The 21772-nt window shown below is 53.0% G+C and overlaps 9 protein-coding genes across 9 annotated transcripts; 6 read left to right on the forward strand and 3 right to left on the reverse strand.

The window, feature by feature from the left end:
* Positions 1-482: 482 nt before the first annotated feature.
* On the reverse strand, positions 483-2621 carry BDZ99DRAFT_526596 (uncharacterized protein; the record flags this gene model as incomplete). Its single annotated transcript, XM_033726150.1, has 1 exon — positions 483-2621. The coding sequence occupies one exon, from the start codon at positions 2619-2621 to the stop codon at positions 483-485; it is 2139 nt and encodes a 712-aa protein (XP_033570186.1).
* A 1716-nt stretch (positions 2622-4337) lies between these two features.
* BDZ99DRAFT_399987 (uncharacterized protein) lies at positions 4338-4909 on the forward strand (the record flags this gene model as incomplete). Its single annotated transcript, XM_033716158.1, has 2 exons — positions 4338-4531; positions 4597-4909. The coding sequence occupies 2 exons, from the start codon at positions 4338-4340 to the stop codon at positions 4907-4909; spliced, it is 507 nt and encodes a 168-aa protein (XP_033570187.1).
* Positions 4910-5803: 894 nt separating this feature from the next.
* BDZ99DRAFT_526598 (uncharacterized protein) lies at positions 5804-6839 on the forward strand (the record flags this gene model as incomplete). The annotated part of the gene is made up of 7 exons (XM_033726151.1): positions 5804-5879; positions 5930-5980; positions 6074-6133; positions 6184-6230; positions 6281-6395; positions 6447-6483; positions 6533-6839. 7 exons carry the CDS (start codon positions 5804-5806, stop codon positions 6837-6839), a joined length of 693 nt encoding a protein of 230 aa, XP_033570188.1.
* A 589-nt stretch (positions 6840-7428) lies between these two features.
* BDZ99DRAFT_576147 (ATP-dependent RNA helicase-like protein dbp9) lies at positions 7429-9431 on the forward strand (the record flags this gene model as incomplete). The annotated part of the gene is made up of 2 exons (XM_033728541.1): positions 7429-7604; positions 7654-9431. The coding sequence occupies 2 exons, from the start codon at positions 7429-7431 to the stop codon at positions 9371-9373; spliced, it is 1896 nt and encodes a 631-aa protein (XP_033570189.1). The 3' UTR covers positions 9374-9431.
* A 212-nt stretch (positions 9432-9643) lies between these two features.
* Positions 9644-11220, reverse strand: BDZ99DRAFT_576148 (uncharacterized protein; the record flags this gene model as incomplete). The annotated part of the gene is made up of 3 exons (XM_033728542.1): positions 10467-11220; positions 10283-10409; positions 9644-10213 (listed from the first exon to the last, which is right to left on the reverse strand). Exons 1-3 carry the CDS (start codon positions 11117-11119, stop codon positions 9644-9646), a joined length of 1350 nt encoding a protein of 449 aa, XP_033570190.1. The 5' UTR covers positions 11120-11220.
* A 1203-nt stretch (positions 11221-12423) lies between these two features.
* Positions 12424-13681, forward strand: BDZ99DRAFT_547069 (uncharacterized protein). The gene has a single exon (XM_033726893.1). The coding sequence runs from the start codon at positions 12600-12602 to the stop codon at positions 13671-13673; it is 1074 nt and encodes a 357-aa protein (XP_033570191.1). The 5' UTR covers positions 12424-12599; the 3' UTR covers positions 13674-13681.
* Positions 13682-14400: 719 nt separating this feature from the next.
* Positions 14401-16462, forward strand: BDZ99DRAFT_453439 (catalase-domain-containing protein). The gene is made up of 2 exons (XM_033718328.1): positions 14401-15953; positions 16003-16462. Exons 1-2 carry the CDS (start codon positions 14465-14467, stop codon positions 16200-16202), a joined length of 1689 nt encoding a protein of 562 aa, XP_033570192.1. The 5' UTR covers positions 14401-14464; the 3' UTR covers positions 16203-16462.
* Positions 16463-17073: 611 nt separating this feature from the next.
* BDZ99DRAFT_453444 (uncharacterized protein) lies at positions 17074-19674 on the forward strand. Its single transcript, XM_033718330.1, has 5 exons — positions 17074-17242; positions 17320-17920; positions 18128-18406; positions 18471-18709; positions 18768-19674. Exons 2-5 carry the CDS (start codon positions 17343-17345, stop codon positions 19457-19459), a joined length of 1788 nt encoding a protein of 595 aa, XP_033570193.1. The 5' UTR covers positions 17074-17242; positions 17320-17342; the 3' UTR covers positions 19460-19674.
* Positions 19675-20057: 383 nt separating this feature from the next.
* On the reverse strand, positions 20058-20916 carry BDZ99DRAFT_453445 (PK beta-barrel-protein domain-containing protein-like protein; the record flags this gene model as incomplete). Its single annotated transcript, XM_033718331.1, has 3 exons — positions 20643-20916; positions 20357-20519; positions 20058-20205 (listed from the first exon to the last, which is right to left on the reverse strand). The coding sequence occupies exons 1-3, from the start codon at positions 20896-20898 to the stop codon at positions 20058-20060; spliced, it is 567 nt and encodes a 188-aa protein (XP_033570194.1). The 5' UTR covers positions 20899-20916.
* Positions 20917-21772: the final 856 nt, after the last annotated feature.

Consider the following 21772-nt stretch of genomic DNA (forward strand, 5'->3'; position numbering starts at 1 on the left):
AAAGATCAAGCTACATGAGCCGAGTTGAGAGAAACCGACTTTGTAATTTACGCGTATGGGAAGCGGTCTAAAGAAGTCATTACAAAATACAGGTTATGGATGTACGTGTGAATTGAAAAAAACAAAGTAGATCAGATAAACGATCGGGGGTACGGACTAGCAATACCTGAGTGTCGAACACGAAATCTAAGGGAAGGTCCCTTGGTCCCAAAGTTCTCTTTCATCCTCCAGTACCGGATACCCGAAATCGACGCTCTGCAAATAAATTCTGCCCAACTGCTAGTAAGAACGTTTCGAGCTCTGTATCAATGAGACCTCTAAACGCACATGCTTCCATTCAAAGCAAATATGACACAAACATGATAATCGCGCGATATAGGATTCAGACTTGCTCGAGCCATGGGAAGATCTCGTTGAAGTTGAAGGAATGACGACCACAAGCCAGGCAACGTAACAACGTCGTATATCGCTCACTTCTCTCCTCAAGAGCGCGGTGATTTTTTGTTCTTGTGACGATCAGGTCCTCCATCGGGTCCTTCGGGAGGCAATTTCTTGGGAACTGGTAGGCTATTTGATTGGGGGTATATGCTCCCAGTGTTGCTTTCGCTACGTGATCTTCGATGTGGTGAAGGCGGCAGCTCTCCTCTAGAGGATCTCCGTACTTCTTGTGACTCGCCACTTTCGTTCATCGGCGAGGCGGATCTTGACAATTCTAACGTGCGAGAAGAGGTAGAAACTACCGTGAGCGGTGGACTGGGCACTGAGGGTCCATTCAGTGTATATGTCCACGGCTGGTGGCTGTTTCCGAAAGGCTCAGCGGTCGCTGGTGGAGGGGTTCTCATATATTCTGCTCGTCTGAAAGGGTCACTGAACGGCAGGTTTAAAGTCGCAAAAGATTTGAACTCATTTACATCAATTTTGATGTCTCCAATATCCCCTGGGTCTGATCGAGGCCGGTCATCGGTTTTTTCAGGCTGGATACGGAGCTTCTGGGTCTGTTCATTTGGGGGTTCAAGGTAAATCGGGTCAAGATTTAGCGTAGGCTTAGATTTGCCATCTACTTCCTGCGAGTCTAAGCGCGGAGAAGGAAGAGCTGGTGTGGTATTAGGTTCTTGGTTGACTTGAGACATATCCAGCAGAGTTACCTGCAAGGGATGAGATAAGGACGGAGTCGGAGTTTCTTCATGTGTCGGAGATGGCACGCATTGATCTTCTCGTGTCAGTGTAGGGGGCTCCGTTTCCTCTTGATTGCTGGGACGAGCATTTCTATAGAGACTATCGGTATCGCCGGAGCTTCCCGCGGAATCCGGAAGTGTTTCATTCGACTTTATCTGGGGTGGTGTAGGAGCAAGCTTAACAATGGCAGGCGGCCTCGAAGTGGCTTCTGTGTGTTTCGAACTCGAAGAAGGGCTCGGCCTTTCTCTGCCTGCGGCTGTAGATCCATTTTCTTCGGCACTCACGTGCGACACCTGACTATCTCTTCCACTCCGGGCGACGGAACTGCCAGAGGTTTCATCATTCCAACGCTGAATCATTATCTGCCAAAAGGAGGACTCGTCAAGGTCCTCATTGTATAAGCCAGAGAGGAAAGCCTTGAAGCGAGCTTTCTCAAGTGAAGATGCGTCCATAGTATCAAGTAGCCACTGACCGACTCTTCTTCTGTTGCTTGGATTTTCGTCCCCATACATAGCTAGGTTGCTTTCAGTCTTCGCCCGTGATATTGTCTCAATGTTTGCAGTTGGTAAAGGCATCGTAGACGATCCCGAAGGATCCGAGGCTCGGCGACCAATGATAAGGGAAGGGCGACTGCTACTCAGCAGCTCTTGCTTCAGATTTCTTTCTTTGACATCGACAGCAACGAGCTTCTCGATGACCACGCTTGCTTGCCGTTGAATTCCGTCCTTTTCCTTCTCTATTTCCGGGGGTGTCGAAAAGTCGGCGATTATCCGTAGTTTATGGTCATCCATGAGAAACATCTCTTGCTCCCGGAGGCCGTTGAACTGATCTTCGAGCTGGCGCTTCTCCATCGCAGTAGTGATAAGGTCGCGGGTAAGTCTCTCTGTGATATCTTCAGCAGCTGGTTGAGAGATGGCATGTGGCGTAGTAGGCCCGCTGTCCGAGAACTCGCTGTTACCGTTCTCATCGCTATCTTCTGGGAAGGAATCCAGCATGTCATACTGATAAAAGTCGTCTTCCTTTTCGATGAAGCGCCACTCTGAGGCACTGAATACTTTCTGGGCTTCGGAATAGTCGTCTTCAAGTTTTCCAATGATATCTCGTGCTGCTTGAACCTTCAGGTATTTTTCGTGGAGATCCGGCGGCAGATATATGCCTTGTTGCTCGCAAAATTGCCTGAGGCTAGTCATAAACGAAGCCTCGTCATTCCCAGCTCTCTCTCGATATAAACGAATGGCCTCCAGTATGCCCCGAAGATCCACTCGCTCGATAACTAACCCTTCCCTTGACTTTGCGAGCTGTTTGTGTAGGTTTTGGACATTCTCTAAATGTCGGCGGTAATGTCGGCGGGCAGCCTTCGAACGGCGTACTTGACCTCGACGGGAGATGGGAGGGTCATGCGACTGCCTCGCTGGACCTGCAGTCAAGTCTTGTTCTGTCGACATCGTAGGTCCAAGGCTGGTAAATTGATAGCCGGTGATTCTTTGAGATTAGTTTGTTGCCATCTTGCTCAAAGGATTTCGGATACGCTGGGACGAATGATCAGGAACGGTGGCCGATTGCGTTTGAAAAGTAAAACAGTAGTTGTTCGACGCGTGCCTCCCTTCATAGCATTCTAGCAACACTCATCAGCCACAAAGAGAGGAATACGTGGATATATGTGACAGGTTGCGGCGTACGGCATGATAGTGTCCAACGTCGGCTGAATGCAGCTTCAAGCATCAAACGGTGGTGGTCCTAGGACCTTTGAAACTGGCACATCCGGGACTCTAATCCAGGAGGCGCGTATGGCATTCTCGTCCTCACATACCTAGCCTCTAGCGCCGGGGCTGCGGCTCAATAATAATACGATATATTGTAAAAAGGCAATTACAAGGGATTAGACTTGCGGCAAGGGCGAAACGGAGGGGGCACGCCACGCAGCGCACACCCAGCGCCCCGGAGCAGTGCACCCACCGTGATTCATGGATCGTGATCGGTGAGAAGACAACCGGCCCCATTTGCTGCGCTAAAAGCGGCGAGAAGGCGCCGGCCCGTGTGGACCCATCCCTGTCGACGCAGGTAGCTCCCTTGCAAACCACCGACATCCCCCCGGACCTCAGCATGTGCTCGATGTGCGAAATGGCGGGGAAGCCGTGTCCACAGTGCACCGCTGGCAAAAATGACGCTTGATCAAATGCAGGTGCAGAGCCTCAATCGTAGTGAAGGGGCGTATATATAGGTCTTGCGTTCGCCGTCAAATGATGGGATGAAGCAGCAATCCGGTAGTCATGGCTGACCCGAATCAGTGGAACTGGAGCCCCCAGTACCAAAAGTATTACCGCGTTACATTCGACTCAGATGGTAGGACTGACTGTCCGATTGAGTCTGACCAGAGCAGGCAAACACGCTGACCTTTTTTACAGGCCAGCCAGTGTACCATTGGTCGACAGCTACACCTCAGCGAACGCCAAAGTAAGTGTTCTCGGAAGCCTCATAGAGGCTGGGGTAAGTAAGCTGGAATGGGCTGACGTGTAGTAGTAGACGTAACACAGGCGATTCTTGGAATGACTCTGCATTGGGTGGCAGCCCCCCATCAGCATCGCAGGACTCTCCGACGTCGACCTATCCCTCATACCCACAATATGGGCAGCAATCTTTGGATCCCAGCTCTGCTCACGCATACCCGCAAGACCTTGAGAATCAGACGTCGAAAAATGATACTACCTCCAACCCAGGATTAGGACGCAACCCAGCGTATCTGACATCGACTTCTGCTTATTCGACGGCTACCCCTGCATACTCACAGACCGCTGGGTATCCCGCATCGACTAGCAATGCTTCATCAAACCTTCCTGGGCAGGCACCAAGACCTGATGTCTCAGTCCCGGCACCATTGCCTACTCCTGGTGAGCCAAGTCTTCGTTGGTATCTGGTCTAAGAAGCAAACGAGCTCAGGGACTGACTAATTATTTTAGATGAAGGCAAATTGCACATCCGAGGGAATCTTTCTCTTGGTACAGCGGAACCGCTTGACCCAAGTATGTTTGGTTCTATCAAATCCGCACTTTTGCTGACTCTTACTAGGCTACCGTTTGAGAACCAATGCCGGCCAGTTCTTCAGGAAAGGGAGGGTAATTGCTATTTCAATGATTACTTGACGCCGCTTATAATTTCTTTAGATGTTTTCGGTACTGTTTACCGAAAGTTACGGCGAAACCCCTCCTAGACCAGACAATGAAAACGCCAGCGTGGTAGGAAATCGCGCAGTTCGAAAAGATCCGAACATCAGCGTTGTGAAGCACAACGAGTTAGTGTACTCGCAGATTCGCCGCTTTATATCTGTTGATAACAAACACGGGTTTTGCTACGCCTGGTGAGTGTCGGAATTCCAAAAGAAACTCTGCATACAAAGGTAGGATGATGAGACTGACCTGATAGCCCAATATTCACGTACGGAGGGCAAGGCACGCTAAAGAGGGGCTGTAGACCCGAAGACCACTCCATCGTCTACTATGCTGGACTTCAGATGCCCACGCCCCTTCCAGGAGAAATCAGAATCACGAAGCCTCCTATTGGGGTTATACCCACAGCGAACGATACTTCACTCACACAAATGGACGTTGCTTCGCGCCTCAACTTCGGAAAGGCTTACTTGATAGAATACAACGTGAAGGTGAAGGATCACGGGAAAGTCCGCGCCGAAGACATGGACACTCTGATCTATCACTATAAGAAGGAGCTGAACGGGTAGTGATGAATCGTACTAGGAGTCTGAGTCAAGAACTCGGAGATCGAACAATACGTTGAACCTCGACATGGTTCTCAATTCCTTAGCGTTACGAACCTGTTACGAAACCCATTACGTCTGCCTTTGTGGCTATACTCTAGCCACGAAGCTTGTCCTTTTGCCCCTCGGCCTCTCCTTACTTGGAATTTGGACGGTTTTCATTCTTGCGGCGTATCACATCCACGGTATCTTACCAAACGCGACGTATGATTATGATCATAGTCATGGTCATGAAGATTCCGGTCTACTTCAGGATTATGGAAGGCGATTCTCAACAATCGCTGGCAGCTCATCTTTAGTTCTTCTGTCGGTCGTATTTAGCAAATCCTCTGATTACTTCCTCGGCGGACTTCGTTGCCGGCTCTGACTTCCATGATGAATAACCTGAAATCATGATTGGTAGCAACTAGTGCCCGCGCAGTTGGATCCCCGATACTCATTCGGTACCGCCACGCATTTGCCAAGCTTGATCGATCAGCACCATGCCAACGTCCTAGAGAGTTTTCGACAAGCTGAAGCCCAATATTCGCTCCTCATAAGCAATTTGCAAATCATAGTCGATGGCGTCAATGCCTGCTGGCTTGAGCTAACCGCCTCGGATCGGTGCAAGCCGGGGCCTAGGGTGATATGCAGCACCACCCCTCACATGCAGCACACGTATCGAAAGTGGGGGAGATTAGCCAATTCTTCCTGCAATGCAGGCTTCTGGTGCTCGTGATCCTTTTAGACAGCTTCCAGCTGAGCATACGCAGAGCCGCATGGAGTCAAGGGGTGCGGCCAGCGTATAAACCATTCGGCGTCCGAACCTGTGCAGCATGAAGATCGTAACAAGCTACTCATTTCGACTCGTACGGAACCATGGCATCCGGAAATATCGTGTGGACCTGGAGCGAATCATACAAGAACCACTTTTACATCACCTACGATTCCCAAGGTATTGCGACAAGCTCTTACATCACCGCGATATCCACTGACACGACCAAGGGAATCCTTCGTATGTCTGGGCCACCACTGATCAGAGACGCGACTCAGGCCGTAAGTTAGGTCATTTTGCCCAATTGAACACTACCTGCATCCATTCAGTAGCTCCTTATACGTAGTAAGCTAACGCATGATTGGTGGATGCAGAGTTTGAGACAGGAAACCACATCCATGGGACGGACGGCGAATATGAGCAATTGGATCCGAGTAAAGCCGATGACTGACAGATGGAAGCCGAACGTTGCTAACGTTTCCAGGCTACACGGTCAGACAGGATGCCCGGACATTTTTCCGCAGGGGAAGGGTAGGTCTTTTGCTGAAGTGAGATGAGTCCCTACTGATTACCGCGCACAGTTGTTCTCCGTTCTTTTCAGTGAAGGCATGGGAGAAACCGCGAGGATGCAGGACAGGGACTGTGTCACCGTGGTGAAATATGGCGGCAAGGTGTTTACTCAGATACGACGATTTGGTAAGAAAAGCAAGCTTTTCCACCAATGCTCTCAACTAAGCCGAGTGTTAGTCGTCGTGGGTGAGAAGAAAGGTTTTTCCTATGGCTGGTAAGCTAGTATCCTCGCTTTCGCATCTATCTGCTTCTGATCGATTCAGCCCCATATATACATATAAGGATCGCGCGACTACCAAACCTGGATGTCGACCTTCTGAGCATGCGGTTGTCTACTATAGCACGCTGCAATCACCCACACTTCTCCCAGGTGAGACAGATTTGGTCAAAAAGCCTATCGGCGTCAAGCCGTCGGATCCGAACCAACAGCCCATGAATACCGCATCCCGTATACGGTTCGGCAAAGTCTACCCCATAGACTGGAACGTCAAAGTCAAAGATCTTGGGAAAGTGATTGATGAAGATATGGAGCGGCTGCTCGCCTACTACACCAAGGAACTCACTGGGTAATTGATGACCAGAAGCGAAGTTCTGGCCTCCAAAGAACCTATCATACGTGCCTCAGCTCACTCCTGAGTCTGTGGCTTTCAACGAAGCTGAATACGTCTTTTCATAGTGAATTCTTTCTTTCATAGCCTGAAGTTGGGCGGTGTCAACCAGAAATTGTTCGCTTTTAGGGGGTACGAAGGACGGAAGCAGAGAGCCGGGGACATTACGTTAACGAGACTACGACGACCGTCATACTTGAGATTCATTAGAATCTCTTAACGAAATATTCCTCCTTCTAGTCAACGCTGAATTATCTCATAGTATGTAGGCAACTGATCTGAGGGATTCTTTCCTGAGCTTTCCAAACCCCTGAGTGAGGCTATGTGACTTTATGATCTCCAAATAGATGGTCAACTTCCATCCGAACGACAGCAGAAAAAAGATGAAGTGATAAAATCGAAGTAATACCGTGAAGATATTTGTAGCAGGTCAAAGCTTTGTGGGGCAGTCACGTGAAGATATCTTGGCTAGCCTTGGCATTGTTGCTAAGAAAAATTCCGAACCTTGACGTCTCCAGAAACCAACACAACTACAACCACCATCCGCTAAGATGAAACGAAAACTCAACGAAGAGGGCGTCCCGGAAGAGGTGCGCTCTGCGCCGTCTATGAAATCAGGTTCGAAATTCGAAACGCTGCAGCTTGATCCTCGTCTCATGCGTGGGATTCAAGCGCAGTCGTGGGCAGAGCCGACGAAAGTGCAATTGGAGGCCATCCCCCTAGCTATGTATGCCGTCTTCCATAGAACTGATTACACTCAAGCTGACAGTATCTAGGGAAGGCAAAGATATCCTCGCCCGATCCTCCACCGGCACTGGAAAAACCGCCGCCTACCTTTTACCTGTACTCGAGAAGATCCTCCGCAGCAAAACAACGTCAAGCCAGAGACAGACCACAGCACTCATACTGCTCCCGACCCGGGAGCTGGCAGGACAGGTCGCAAAGGTCGCGGAGTCGCTTGTGGCGTTCTGCGGACAAGACATACGCGTGGAGAATCTCGCACGTACAGAGGATGGTCTCGTTCAACGCGCTCGCCTTGCAGACTTCCCGGATATCGTTGTGTCTACTCCGGGTGCAATATCGACCAACTTGAACAACGGCGCGCTGTCTCCCGATCACCTGGCACACCTCGTAATCGACGAGGCGGACTTAGTTATGAGCTATGAATACGAGAACGATCTCGAAAACATCTCCAAGTCTTCCCCAAAGGGCGTTCAGTGCTTCCTCATGAGTGCTACTCTATCTTCCGATCTAGACTTTCTGAAAGGCCTTTTCTGTCGAAATCCGGTCATTCTAGAGCTGGACGATGACGAGAAAGATACAGGCGGTGTCACTCAGTATGTTGTGCGATGCAAGGAGGATGAAAAGTTCTTGTTGGTCTATACTTATTTCATGTTGAAGACACTTAAGGGGAAGGGTATCATCTTTGTGGGCGATATCGACCGATCATATCGACTGAAATTATTCCTGGAACAGTTCGGTATCAAGAGCGCGGTTCTAAATTCCGAACTACCAGTCGCCTCCCGCCTACACATTGTGGAACAGTTCAACAAGAATCTTTATGAGATTCTCATTGCCAGTGATGAGAATGAAGTTCTCGGCAATGAAGGACGAAAGAAGAAGAGTCACAAGGAAAATGAGCAAGAGGAGGGGGTGGATGAAGATGCCGAAAAGAGCAAGACCTCCGATCCGGCAGATGCCCCGGTGGATGACGATCAGGATGGAGAAAAAGTCACTACAAATGGCAAGGTAACTGAAAAGTCTGGGCCACCAAAGAAAAAGAGGAAAGGACCGAAACTAGACAAAGACGCCGGCGTTAGCAGAGGCCTCGACTTCCGAAACATCGCCTATGTCCTCAATTTCGACCTTCCTACGAGCTCCAAATCTTACACTCACCGAATCGGACGAACAGCACGTGCGGGGCAAACTGGAACGGCCATCTCATTCGTCGTTCCAAAGGAGCATTACCGGAAACACCGTCCGACTACTTTCCCGTCCACTGAACACGATGAGGAGGTCATGGCAAAGATTATCGCATCTCAAGAAAAGAAGGGGAAGTCTATTCAGCCCTTAAAAATTGACGATAAACGTCTAGAGCCCTTCCGGTACAGACTAGCGGACGCTCTGAGAGCCGTGACTCGGATAGCTGTGAGAGAAGCAAGGGTGCGGGAATTGAGGATTGAGCTCTTGACCAGCGACAAGCTCAAGCGACATTTCGAAGAGAACCCTGAGTTGAAGCAACAATTGCGCCACGACGGCGAGCTCAGAGCTGTGAGATCGCAACCACACTTAAAGCATGTTCCTGATTATCTTCTTCCTGGAGGCAAGCAGGCCGCTCAAGATAACGTTGGGTTCATTGGGATGGGCAAGTCAAACGAGAATCGGATTCGGAAGGCAAGAATGCAAAACAAAGCTCGTGGTAAAGGGAAGAGGCCCGGAGGAAAGAATGCGGACCCACTCAAGACATTCAACGCAAAGGGGCGTGGAAAGAAGTGAGATAGTTACAGAAAGTATGAATAGTATGTAGACTTCAGGAGTATCCAATCCCACGTCTACATCTCTCTTTGACTTGAATGATAGGTGTTATATGAGTGCCTCTTCCAGACGCCGCTGGATACCTAGCCACTATAACAGCAAACTTGCCCCAACATCTCCCCAAGCCCACCTGGGCGCCCATGGCGATGATAGTAAGAATAACGAGACCCCAGATCTCTGCACCAGCCCCCGCAAGGACCTTCTCAGCCTTCCTCCCCCCTTTCCCCGCTCCTACCCCATCCTAAACCCCCCAGCCCCCCTCACCCGCTGCACAACCATCTCAACCCCATCCCCCCGAAACGCCTCCCCCAAATCCCGCCTCAGCTCCGCATCGCCCGCCACCAACTCCCCAAACGCCCCCTCCCGACTCAACCGCACAAACCCCTCTCTCAATACCTCAACACACACCTTCCTCATCTGATCCCCCCTCGCCTCCTCCTTCCCACCACCAACCCCTCTTCTCCGCGTCTGCTGGTACACCACCCCCACCGCCCTCACCACCCCGCCCACGCCCACCTCCTCCGCCCCCCGGATCCGCGCGGCCCGTGCACGCGCCAGGATCTGCGCGCACGCGGCGCGGAAGTTCGTTAGGGTCGCCGCGATGAGGGTCGGGACGCCGAAGCGGAGCGCGTGCAGGTAGACGTGCGCGTGCCATTCGGGCGGGGCCATGGCGGGGCGGGAGGGGGAGGTGTGGGCGAGGAGGGCGCGGTAGGTGGGGGTGTAGGAGCGGGTGTAGAGGTGGGAGAGGAGGGCGCGGAGGGCCCAGGTCCAGCAGAGGGGCGGGAGGGGGAGGGTGGGTAGCTAGGTTGGGGGGGGATGTTAGTATGGAGGAGGTAGTGAGGAGGGATTTGGAGGGGGAAGGGGACCTACAGATGGGTTGGTTTCAAGAGCTTCCGCGAACCACTGCGATTGCGAGCAGAGGATTATTTTGTGGGCGCGTGTGGAGTGGGAGCCGTAGATTAGGGTTATGTCGGCGAAGGTCTCGTCTACGAGAAAGCTGGGGTTGGGGGTTAGTGGTGTGAAGAGGAGGGCATGGGATTGAACAGTTACGTACCGATGGAGCCCGTTGTCGGGGACTTCAGGAGAGGTGTTTCCTGGTACTGGGGTTGGGAGAGCTCTAGGAGCTGCGGTCAGGACGGCGCTAGGGGGTGTTGGAGCCGGTGGAGGGACGTTCTCCACGTTCTCTACCGTTTTCGGATCTCTAAGAAAGCCTCTTAGAGCTGCAGCTGAGTTCGCTCCAGGGGGTTTCGGAGCTGGTGGACATCTATCCCGGGGGAGACGGTAAGGACCTGCTCTAGGAGCTGGTGGACATCCATCCCAGGGGATATATCTAGGAACTGCTCTAGGAGCTGGGTGTGGGATCGCTGTAGGAGCTGCGTTCGGGTTCACGAACGAGACCGGGTTCGGGACCGCGCTGGGGGATGTCGGAGCTGGTGGTCGAATGTCGTCTACGTTCTCTGCTATTCGGAGAGATCTGATATCTAATCCGGTAGCTGGATCTACGGCTGTTCGAGGCGGGGTCGGGGCGGGGACGTTCTCCATGTTGTCTACCATATACAGAGAGAACTCAGGAGCCGGACCCTCGGGGGTGTAGCTGCGAGAAGTCTTCAGTTGCGGTCGTAACATGGTGGTAGGTGTATTGCTAGATGTGTTAGTGGGTTTTTTAATGGGAAGTTTGTTTGAAGGTGTGGAAAAGCAGGTTACCATTTTGGCAATGGATTTTACACTAGATATTGGGGTGGGAGTCCATATTCACTTTTACGTAGGATGGCGGACTGGCGGGTGTATATAGAAGATTCTAGGCTACTGAAGTGCCCCTTAGCTCTCTTTAGCTTACAGGCTGATATCAGAAGGGAGGGTAGTTAGCGAGGTCGATACCGAAATACTCGACTGAAGTTGGATCGCAACAGACATTCCATCTCGTCTCGGGTTTTGCAGTTCGGAGCACGATTAACATGAAGGCATATTCTTTTCTAGAGGTGAATTGATTGAGGAGCTCTAAGGCGCAGAATTGCCGATAGGTGTGTGTGTGAATATTCAGATCCATTTTCTGTTCCGTTGTTGGTCGAAAGAAGACGAGGGGGTTTGTGTTTGCGATATGATGACCTTCACGCCTTGACTCGTGTTGAGCGTGCAATACGCACGCCAGATATTTTAGATGTATGATGAATGAGTAACACTCTCAGACTGCAATGGCTCCAATTTTTCTATCTGCACTTGGCGTGTTTTAGGCTAGATGATGAGGAGCATAAGAGTTTTTCGCCATCGTGGATCTTTAAAATGAGAAGATGGAGCAGCAGGTGAGAAACAAACTTCACCTACATTATGAGACTTCAACATGTCCAAATAATGAATCTGCCTTTTTGGTACGCTATTGTACTCATCTCTCTCTTATCATTTCAACCTCTACGCTAGCTCCTTGATGAGGTCAACTCTAAACGCGGGAATCTCATCCATCAACTCAAATAAAGGCAATTGTGTGGTGGCCGCGAGAGGCTTCACCATGATATTTTCAGAACAGATCTTTGCGAAGACCTAAGTGACTACACACGATGATTCGGTGGACTTCATACTCGTCGTCGCGACAACGAATAATGAGGTCTGAGAACTGAGAAGATTCAAAATAGCTATGAAACGTAAGAGCTTCATACTCAGTATGATTGAAAAGGTTTCTGACCGCATAAGTCCCGCAGCCATGAACGTAGTAGCTTCCTCCACCAGAGTACTGAAGCATTGGCTCCCCTTTGACCTAATCGAACTGATCGACCCTGAGCCCCGAAGACCGTGGCCTGCGCCAGAATACGTGGCAGCACCCTGAGAAGGTTGGTTGGGACAGTGGCTTCGCTTCTATCTGATCCGGTCCGACCACATAATGCTGTTGAATGTATGGGGAGCGTCTTTGCAAGCTGCGCTTAAACATTGACTTCTCTTGCTTCTTAGAGACCTAGACGATGGCCCTGGCATTACAGTTGTCGTCAGCGAAGTCCTCATTTGCTATTGGATCCATTGGTTGGCCTTGGTTTGGTTTGAGATGATGAGCGGACGAGAGGAAACGAAGATGGCTTGGGAATGGAGATATTGTAGCCGACTATACTTCGTAGTAAGGAAAAGCACATTAGATTGAAGTGGGCGGAGGCCCGACGATGGAGAATCAAGTCGCGACGGAAGAAGCCTGTCGCCAAATATCATGCAACAGTCCAGCCCCTCGTTGAGCCCCCTAACCATCCCAAGTTCGACAGACGAAGAGGAAGACACCAGCGATAGTGACATTGAGGTGATGGTTGATTTGCAAGATTCGACCGACTCGAGTCTGTCTACTACAAATGCGACATTCAAGAACAAGCTCCGCGAACTCGCCGATCATTTCAGAGACTACGCACTTACATCAATCCAGTGTGTCATCCTGTCGCTTATTATCTGGCTCGGCGACTGTATCCTGATACAAGCTCCTAGGAAGCAGCGTCATTATGGATTTGTTCGGGCGTCCCGCCATGCTGTCGCATACATCTGCGCACTTGACGTAGACGCCACGGTATGCATCATCAAGGAATCCCTGACGCCAGGCATGGTGCGTGTGATCCAATTGATGAGTAGAGGGCATCAAGTGACTGAGGACGATATCCGAAATATCGGCGGTGACCCGGAAGACGAACACCAAGGTATCTACGGGAGTCTTCTCACGACGCTCGCCTTTGCCGGTCTACATATAGGGAGCGGATCGTCCGCTATAGCTATCCCCAACGCAGCCCAACAGGAAACCGGCCTCAAACGACGGATCGACGAGCATACCAACCCCGAATTCCGTGAGAGGGCCAAGCTTAGGGACACTATTCATTACACCTTCTGGAGAGAACACAAAGCCGTACCCCATTTTGTGGTACTAGCGGTATTCAAACAGATGGTACCTAAAGCACTGGTATTGCTTACCGAGTCTATTATGATGCTACTTCTTAGCACGTTAGAGAACGAACCCGGCGTCACACTGCCAACTGGGCCTCACTGGCTGTCAGGCTCTCCTCCAGCATGGCGTCGTTTGAACGATACTTGGCCCATGAACGCGATGCCCGAGCACTTTACCTTACTCGATTCATCACCAGAAGCATCGAATAGGCAAAGAGATGAATCGAAGAAGAGGAACGACACTATGAAGGGTAACTTGCTGAGGAAGTGTGTACTAAAGTACGAGATAGAAAGGAACTTATGGCCTCACGGTACATCTGCCAAACACACTCCGTCGTGTCACAATCTTAACGGTCATTAAGACTCGGCTCTAGCTGAAGGCTGGAGACATTGTTAAAGTTGTTTGGTTATTTGACGATCAAATCCCTTACTATCGATACGTTACGTCTGGCACCAAGTCGACGGACGCAGCGCGTACATTTGGTATGGAGATAGTAACCAAGGGGGACTCTCGTCATACTCGCTTGACAGAAAGAATATACCAATTGACGCCCACGTGGAAGTAGCCATCCAGATGGTGAAAGATGCAGCCCGCTTCCAAAGCTACTGATTAGAAGGTCCACCGGCGTGGTCCGCATGATATATCCATAGGTAATCAAGCAATAGGCTCTGTGCCGACGTCGATGACGAAGCATGGCAATCGGCATGAATCAGAGACTCTCGGGATAGGTAAAATATTATCAACATCATCGTACTTCGGTAGTGTGATAGGATAGCGCCGATAGCCATCTGCCGGTGGCTCTGCGGGAGTTCTCTGACATCGGCAGGTTCCACGGTGTCACAGGTGCTGGCGATGGTGGCGGCTCCAAGAAGCAAGGCAGTGGGGATGGGATTCTAATGTGTAGATTGTAATTGGCTGGGCTGCACGCGTCGAGAATATGGGGATTGGAAATAGAGCTGTGCGCACGGGCCGTAGTTCTACCCTTGTTTGAAAGTCTAGTTCATCAACGTCATGGACTACGAACGGCCGGCATGAAACGTGGGGTATATAAATTCGAATGCACTTCTGTGGCAACCATGCCTTAGATACCGCAATTGCCTCACATCAATTGTCTTATACACACCAAAAACCCTTCTTAACTGTTCATAACCATGTCTCGACACGTCGCATCCGGCAAGAACGGGGACATGTCCCGCAACTATATCGAAGACCGCGCTGCCAAGAGCCAGGACACTCTATACACCACGAGCAACGGCGCCCCATACCCTCACCCATACGAGACCCAGCGTGCTGGCACGAACGGGCCTCTCCTTCTCCAAGACTTCCACCTGGTCGACCTTCTCTCCCACTTCGATCGCGAGAGGATTCCAGAGCGTGTCGTTCACGCAAAGGGCAGCGGTGCTCATGGCTTCTACAAGACCACAAACCCTCTGGATGACCTGTCTTGTGCAGACATCTTCAAAGCTGGCAAGGAGTGCCCCATCACCGTCCGCTTCTCTACCGTGGGAGGCGAGTCTGGTTCTCATGATTGTGCTCGCGACCCTCGAGGGTTCTCTGTCAAGTTCCGGACTGACGAAGGCAACTGGGACGTGGTGGCAAACAACACTCCTGTCTTCTTCCTAAGAGACCCTGCCAAGTTCCCACACTTCATCCACACCCAGAAGCGTGACCCTGCCACCCACCTTACCCACGCAGACGACTCGACCGCCTTCTGGGACTACCTATCTCAGAACCCCGAGTCAATCCATCAAGTCATGATTCTCATGGGCGACCGTGGCATCCCCGATGGGTACCGCTTCATGCACGGATACTATGGACACACAATGAAGTTGGTGAACAAGTCCGGCGAGTGGGTGTACTGCCAGATGCACTTTAAGTCGAAGCAAGGGACCAAGTTCATCACTCAGGCGGACGCCACTACAAAATCGCCGGATCATAGTCAAAAGGACCTGTTCTTTGCCATCGAGCGGGGCGAATTCCCTTCTTGGGATGTCGAGGTGCAAACCATGACGCCGAAGGAGGCCGAGGAGCTCTGGGAGAAGCAGAGGATCAACGTTTTCGATCTGACCCATGTCTGGCCGCAGAAGCAGTTCCCTCGTCGCAAGGTCGGAGAGTTCACGCTTAACGAGAACGCGAAGAACTACTTTGCCGAGATCGAGCAGGTTACGTTCAACCCGTCGCACTTGGTGCCGGGTATTGAGCCATCGGCGGATCCGGTGCTGCAGTCGCGGTTGTTCAGCTACCCAGACACTCACCGCCACCGTGTTGGTCCCAACTACCAGCAGCTGCCCGTCAACGCCCCTCGCGTACCCTATCGTATGGCCAACTTCCAGCGCGACGGCGCCATGTCCTTCTACAACCAGGGTTCTCGACCAAACTACTTATCTTCGATCGAGCCCATCTCTTTCCGCAACCGGACAGTCGATCTTAACAAGACTCACGGCAACTTCACCGGCGACGCTGTCACTTTCCTCTCCGAAATCCGACCCGAGGACTTCAACGGCCCGCGGGCGTTGTGGGAGAAGGTCTTCGATGACGGCGCGAAGGAGCGCTTCGTCGGCAACGTGTCGGGCCATATGGCGAACTGCTCGGATAAAGAGATCATCAAGCGCCAGATCGGTATCTTCCGCGAGGTGTCAGGTAGGCGGCGCAACTTTTTCTCTACTATAAGTCTGCTAATAGATTTTAGACGACCTCGCGACTCGCTTGGAGAAGGCGACGGGTGTCAAGGGATATCCGGGCATTGGGGACCTGAAGTTCAATGGCACGCACAATGGTATGGCCAGTGATAGCAGCTTGTGGGCTGCGAATGGTGTCGAGGATGTTGCGTTCAACGACAACCCCAACGGCGCGCCTGTCAGCGGGACCCATAGGGGCATCACTGCCTAAGTATGCCAGCGGCTTTGAGATGGAGAAAATAGAGAATGAAACGCATTGACTGTTATACTCTACATATAGATGCAAGGAAATGGGAATACCAGAATGATTGAACTTGGGTTCAAAGAATGTAACAAGAAACAGTTGCAGAACTAAGATATATCCATGTGAACGCTGGTGCAGTTCGAGTGGTAGCTAGCCCTACTGGTTCTACTGCTGGCGGACCGACTGTGGACAGTGCTAAGCCACCATCTGGAGTTCTTTGGTGCATGACCAGAAGTTTAGATAGAAAGCAGCGCCTTGAAGCATTCAAAACAGACTCTTGGGTGCTGGCCATCGTGAAGGATGCACCAGCGATGTCCGAGTCTAAGCACTCATGCTGTTGTCTGGGGTGCTGGGCTGCTTGGTCTACTCTGCTGAGCCGCGCTCCGCGGGGCCAGACAAGTGTGAACAGCGGTGACTGGCCTGCAGCCTCACAGTGCAGCGTCGGCAAAGGAGGGTTCAATCGGGATGAGAAAGCCGAACGCTAATCTCTTTTGAACGCTCGTCACGTGCTGGTTTCCAATGGCCTTCTTTGCGCGTTCTTGCAGCCATCGTCATCCTAGCGACGTCTTCAGGCCTTCGCACCCCTATCTTTGCACGCCACAGCACCCACCACGAGCGATGAATATCCGCTCATCCCCCCGTCTCTTCTCTCAAGGACATGGCGCCGCCTTTCCCGCCAATATCGCTGCCCTCGAGCCGCATCGCCATGGATTTGGACGAGTTTAGGGCTAGAGCTGGTCTGTGCGTCGACGATGCAGTCCGCCGTAGTCCCAGTGGCTCCGGCGGGCGGTACCGGCTTTTGTGTCGCGCGTCTTTCGTTTCTCTCCGCACTGGGACTCGACTGGCTTCCTCTTCACCACCATTGACCGCCCGTAGACGGCACCCTCACCGCAGCCCAGTCCGTACCATGCTTCTAGCCGTCCACTTCGCCTACGTCCGTCGCCCAATCTCTGCAGCCTGCGCCCTTTGAAGCTTGTCGAAGCTTGTGACCCGCCCGCTCCGTGCTGGTGAGCCCACAATCCATTCCCTCCAGCCCGCGCCCTTGAAGCTGTGCAGGCGACTGACATCAGCTTGAAACCACCAGCCTAGCACTATCACTTCCTCAACATGTCTCCCCGGCGTTCGTCGCGCGCGAGAACCACTCAGCCACGCCAGAGCGACCCGCCCGCCAACAGCACCTCCACCTCCTCTGTATCATCCGGCCGCACCGATCGGGCCACCAGGTCCAACATCAAGCAATCCTCGCCCCAGAAGTCCTCCACGCCCCATTCCCTTTCGTCTGAAGAGGTCGAAGAGCCCGTCGCCGATCCGCCTGTCGAGCCGCCACAGACCCGCCGACGGGCCCGCGAACAGGACAATGACGAAGACGACTCCGCCAAACTCGACGACGAGCTCGACGACGATATCGCCGAGGAGGAGGAGATAACCAGATGTGTGTGCGGGCAGCAGGAATACCCAGGTCCCCCTTCCGACGCCGGTAAGTCCAGAGACGGCCACTCTTCCGGGTTGGCTGACTCTGAGACTCTGGCAGAAGACGCGGGCGGCTTGTTCATTCAATGCGACGTCTGCAAGGTCTGGCAACATGGCGGCTGTGTGGGCATCATGGATGAAGCCGCCAGCCCAGAGGAGTATTTTTGCGAAGAGTGCCGCAAGGATCTACACAAGCTCATGACGAGTTCAAAAGGGTACGTGCAGTCATTACCGTGTCTCTCGAATTTTCAGACCCTCGAATGTCATCATGGAACGTGAAGGCAGCTCTGCGCGCAGCTAGATTCACGCGACACGTCCCTCAGTTGCCACGTCGAAGCTAGCGCATGCTTCTCCACTCTATATGAACACTTTCACCAGCATTACGCAAATCCAGAACTGTCGCTAATGGGCTGGGCTTATAGGCAACGATATTCCCGCTATCTACCCGTCTCCGGCTACAATCCCTCCAAGGGCTCCAGGAAATCGTCCGTTTCGAAAGACCGGGAACCCAAAGGATCCAGAGACAAGGAAAAGTCTTCCAGAGCAAGCGCCGAGTCATTCACGAAGCGACGATCTACAATGAACAGCCGAGCAGCCTGGGACGAGGATGAAGTCTTGCGCAAGGTGCTGGAAGCAAGCAAAGGTGAGGGTTCTATTGAGGGCGGGAACAGAAAGAAGAGGAGTCGCGACGATAGCGAAGAGTGAGTATCCGAAATCGCCTTCCGAACGTTTCGAGCTGTGACCGCTGCTGATCACCCGTCGCAGCATCAAGCAAGAACCGAAACGTCAGCGCACTGGATCGCGCTCGCCAACCACCTCCCCCACCTTAGAATCCGACGACGAGGGCCCCGCATCGAAAAATACAGCCAATGGCAGACAAAAGCCGCGCGGAGCAGCAGCGCGAAGCCAGCGCGAAAAGGAACTTCGAGAGAAGGAAAAAGAACGCGAACGCGCTGAAGCAGCCGGCAGACGCAAGGGTCGCATAGAGAGAAGAAGAGCAGATGGTACGCCTACCCTGTTTGCTAACCTTTATCCTCAACCCTTTCTGACGCAATCCTACAGAGCCCGAAACCGCAGAACAAACCCCCATAGACGACAGCGCCGTACCCCCCTCAGCGTCCGAATCCGTAGCCCCCGATACCCCCTCCACGGCCCCCCAACCGGCACCTACACACAAGAAGTCCGGTCGACCACCACAGAAACGCGTCTCCCGGCTAGGCCGCAACCAATACACCCGCGACCGTGATAGCAATATCACGGCAGCGAACAACGGCGCTTCACCTAGCCGCACAAACAACGACAACTCCCCCCGCTCGCCCCAGACATCAGCCGTAAACGGCCACAGCGGCAACAACGGCCACGACAGCTCCGACGGCGCGGTGGGCGGCGGAGGCGGCGGAGGCGTCACAAAACACCCTAAAGCGAAGAACTGGCGGCTGGAGAAGATGAGCTGGAACGACATCCGGCGGCCCGCCGGCGTGATGCAAAACTACATCTCGCAACGGCAGGTCGAGCTGGCGGGCGTGAATGGGGAGAAGAGCCCCCTACGGCCTGTGGTGCTGGAGGTCAACGGCACTGGCGCCGGCGGGGAGAAGGAGCGGGATAAGGAGATGCGGGAGGTGGATGCCAGGGGCGGAGAGGAGGGTGGGGTGGACCGGTTCAAGAGCCTGAGCACGCTGCAGATGATGGATGATTTGAGCAGGGAGCTCGTGCTTTGGCAAAGGATGGTGCAGGAGAGTCAGGCGGAGAAATGATGTGAGGGGAATTGATCGTAATGGCGGCGTTTTCGGAAAGGGCTTTTGGCCTCCACGTGGATTCTCTACGCGGGACTTTTTGGGATACTGGAACACCTCACGTGGGCGGGTTGAGGGGATACCCTGGATGAGGCACGCGGCTATTTAGCTACGGGGTGGGCGTGGGCTTCTTGTATAAAAAAGGCTTTCATGGAATGAGATGGTGATTCTGCTTCACAACGGGCCTGCTTCGTGCGTTCCTTGACCTAAGCTGATTTCGTGCACGCAGCGTGATAACAAGGTGAAATAAGGGGTCCGAGAAGGGGTGAACTCCTCATGTGCAAAGTCCAAGGCACGCAAAGGCGATACGCCTAAGGCTAGCTTGGTCGTAGAACGGTCCAACCATGTTCGACTTCTTCTTTGACGACGAGAAGTTCTTCTCCATTTCTCGCACCACACCTCTTACCCCAAACCCCTTTTTAAAACCCCCCCCCCCCCCTCCTCCCCCACGCGCTAAAATGCAAGCACAACATAACACGAGCGAGCAGGAGAATGAGAATTGAATTGGTCCCCCTTCCGCGACCCCTCCACCCCCCCTACCCCCTCTTACCTCGACTTTTCAGACCGGTCCCAGCCCTACATGCGGCAGAGCCGGCATGGCGACTAGTACGCCATCCCCCGCGCGCACGCAGCCGCCGGCGACGACGACGCCCATGACGCCCGCGCGCCGCACCACGCGCCCGTCGCGCGCTTGGTAGCACACCTGTCTGCACGCGCCCCAATAACGTATCAGCGAAATACACAACGGGGGGAAAAAAAAGGGGGGGAGGGGGGGGGGAAGGAATGACTCCCTCTATCCTACGCCCGTGCGACTAGACGGTAAACGCGAACAAGGTGGGTGTGGGTGAGGTGACGTACTGCAACAACCCGGGCTTGAAGCGCTCGATGCCGGGGCCGGGCTGGCGCAGGCCCGTGAGCTCGACCACGGCGCCGCCGCCGCCGGCGGGGAAGTGCAGGCGCGTGCCGCGCGGGAGGGCGGCGAGGTCGAGGCCGTGGGTTGTGATGTTCTCGCCGAGCTGGCCTGCACGAGGGGCATTGTAAGCGAAAGGGGGGGGGGGGGGTTAAATTGTCAGGACGAGGAATCTTTAGAAGAGGGGCGAAGGGGGTTGGACTTGAGAGAGGAGGGAAAGCAGCGGCGTAGGACGGCGTGGCTGACCATACGTGATATCGAACCCCTTGCCCTTGAGCTCGTAGAGCAGCTCGTACGGTATCAAGTGCACCTGGCGCAGATTCGGCGAGCTCGGGTCATGTGCCGCGAGGGAGGTGTGCTTGACCGTCGCGCCGGCGTGGGCGTCGTTCTGCACGCCGAGACCGGCGACGAGGGTGATGGCGCCGACGACGGATTTGCTGAAGGTGTGGCTGGGAGCTTGGCTGACGGCGGTGACGGAGGGGATGGACATGGTGGTAACGGGGAAGTTGAAGGGGGTTGGTGAGGATTATGAGGAAGTTTGGTCAGATAGAATGGGATAGGATGAGGTAAGAGAGAGAAAGAGAGAGCGCGGGGCAGATCTGAGATGAGGTGCGGGGCAGTTGGTATGCATGTATAGTGCAGCAGCAGGGAGCTTGGGGTGGAAGCGTAGGTAGTGGAAAGAGAGTGTGTGGGTCTCTTCGTATCGGCGGGCGGTAGCCTAGCCCGGGCGTAGGAAGAAGAGCTACGGGAATCGAAAACACCAAAGCGGAGTTACCGCGCCATATTTGGGCTGCCACGTTGCAGACGGTACGTACCGTGGTGTGGTGTGGTGTCAAAATGGAGCGACAGGCACAACTTACTGTCAAAAGCGACGATGTGAATGGGTGCCGAGAGGGAGATGCGGTGGGAGCGCTAAAACGTTAAATATGGACGCGCAGTTGGCGGCGCTTCATGTTGGTGTTAGGACGAATGTACCAATGAGGGTGAGAATGATGCCGAAGTAGAGAAGAACATAACCAATAGTATAGAACATAAATAATATTGATCGTACTATCCAGAATATACTGTCAAATTGAGAGGTGATGTCGTAAAGCAGGGCCAGGTTTAGATATGGGCAGCGTGGTATGGGTGGGACAAGAACTTCCTACAGGGAATTAGGCTACGAGGCGTATGCAGGTCGTGCAACGTTCCGGTAAGACATTAGAAGAAGTGGTGGGTTAATTTAGGACAACTCATGGTACGGAGGAGGGATCGTAATGGCAGGACTGATGACGCGAGCTTGAGAGGGTAGTTGGTGTTAGGAAAATATGAGGTGGCAATAAGGTCGGTGGAAATAGAGATGAAAAACGTGAGGTATTCGGTTC

Source organism: Mytilinidion resinicola (assembly GCF_010093595.1).
Source record: "Mytilinidion resinicola strain CBS 304.34 unplaced genomic scaffold BDZ99scaffold_27, whole genome shotgun sequence".
Taxonomy (NCBI): domain Eukaryota; kingdom Fungi; phylum Ascomycota; class Dothideomycetes; order Mytilinidiales; family Mytilinidiaceae; genus Mytilinidion; species Mytilinidion resinicola.

What these genes read in the sequence shown, in the direction of transcription:
- BDZ99DRAFT_453439 (XM_033718328.1), top strand. Translation starts at nt 14,465, where the DNA reads ATGTCTCGACACGTCGCATCCGGCAAGAACGGGGACATGTCCCGCAAC. An exon ending in TATCTTCCGCGAGGTGTCAG is followed by an intron (nt 15,954 to 16,002) that starts GTAGGCGGCGCA and finishes AATAGATTTTAG; the next exon opens with ACGACCTCGCGACTCGCTTG.
- BDZ99DRAFT_547069 (XM_033726893.1), top strand. Translation starts at nt 12,600, where the DNA reads ATGCAACAGTCCAGCCCCTCGTTGAGCCCCCTAACCATCCCAAGTTCG.
- BDZ99DRAFT_453444 (XM_033718330.1), top strand. Translation starts at nt 17,343, where the DNA reads ATGTCTCCCCGGCGTTCGTCGCGCGCGAGAACCACTCAGCCACGCCAG. An exon ending in CTCATGACGAGTTCAAAAGG is followed by an intron (nt 17,921 to 18,127) that starts GTACGTGCAGTC and finishes CTGGGCTTATAG; the next exon opens with GCAACGATATTCCCGCTATC. An exon ending in AGTCGCGACGATAGCGAAGA is followed by an intron (nt 18,407 to 18,470) that starts GTGAGTATCCGA and finishes CACCCGTCGCAG; the next exon opens with CATCAAGCAAGAACCGAAAC.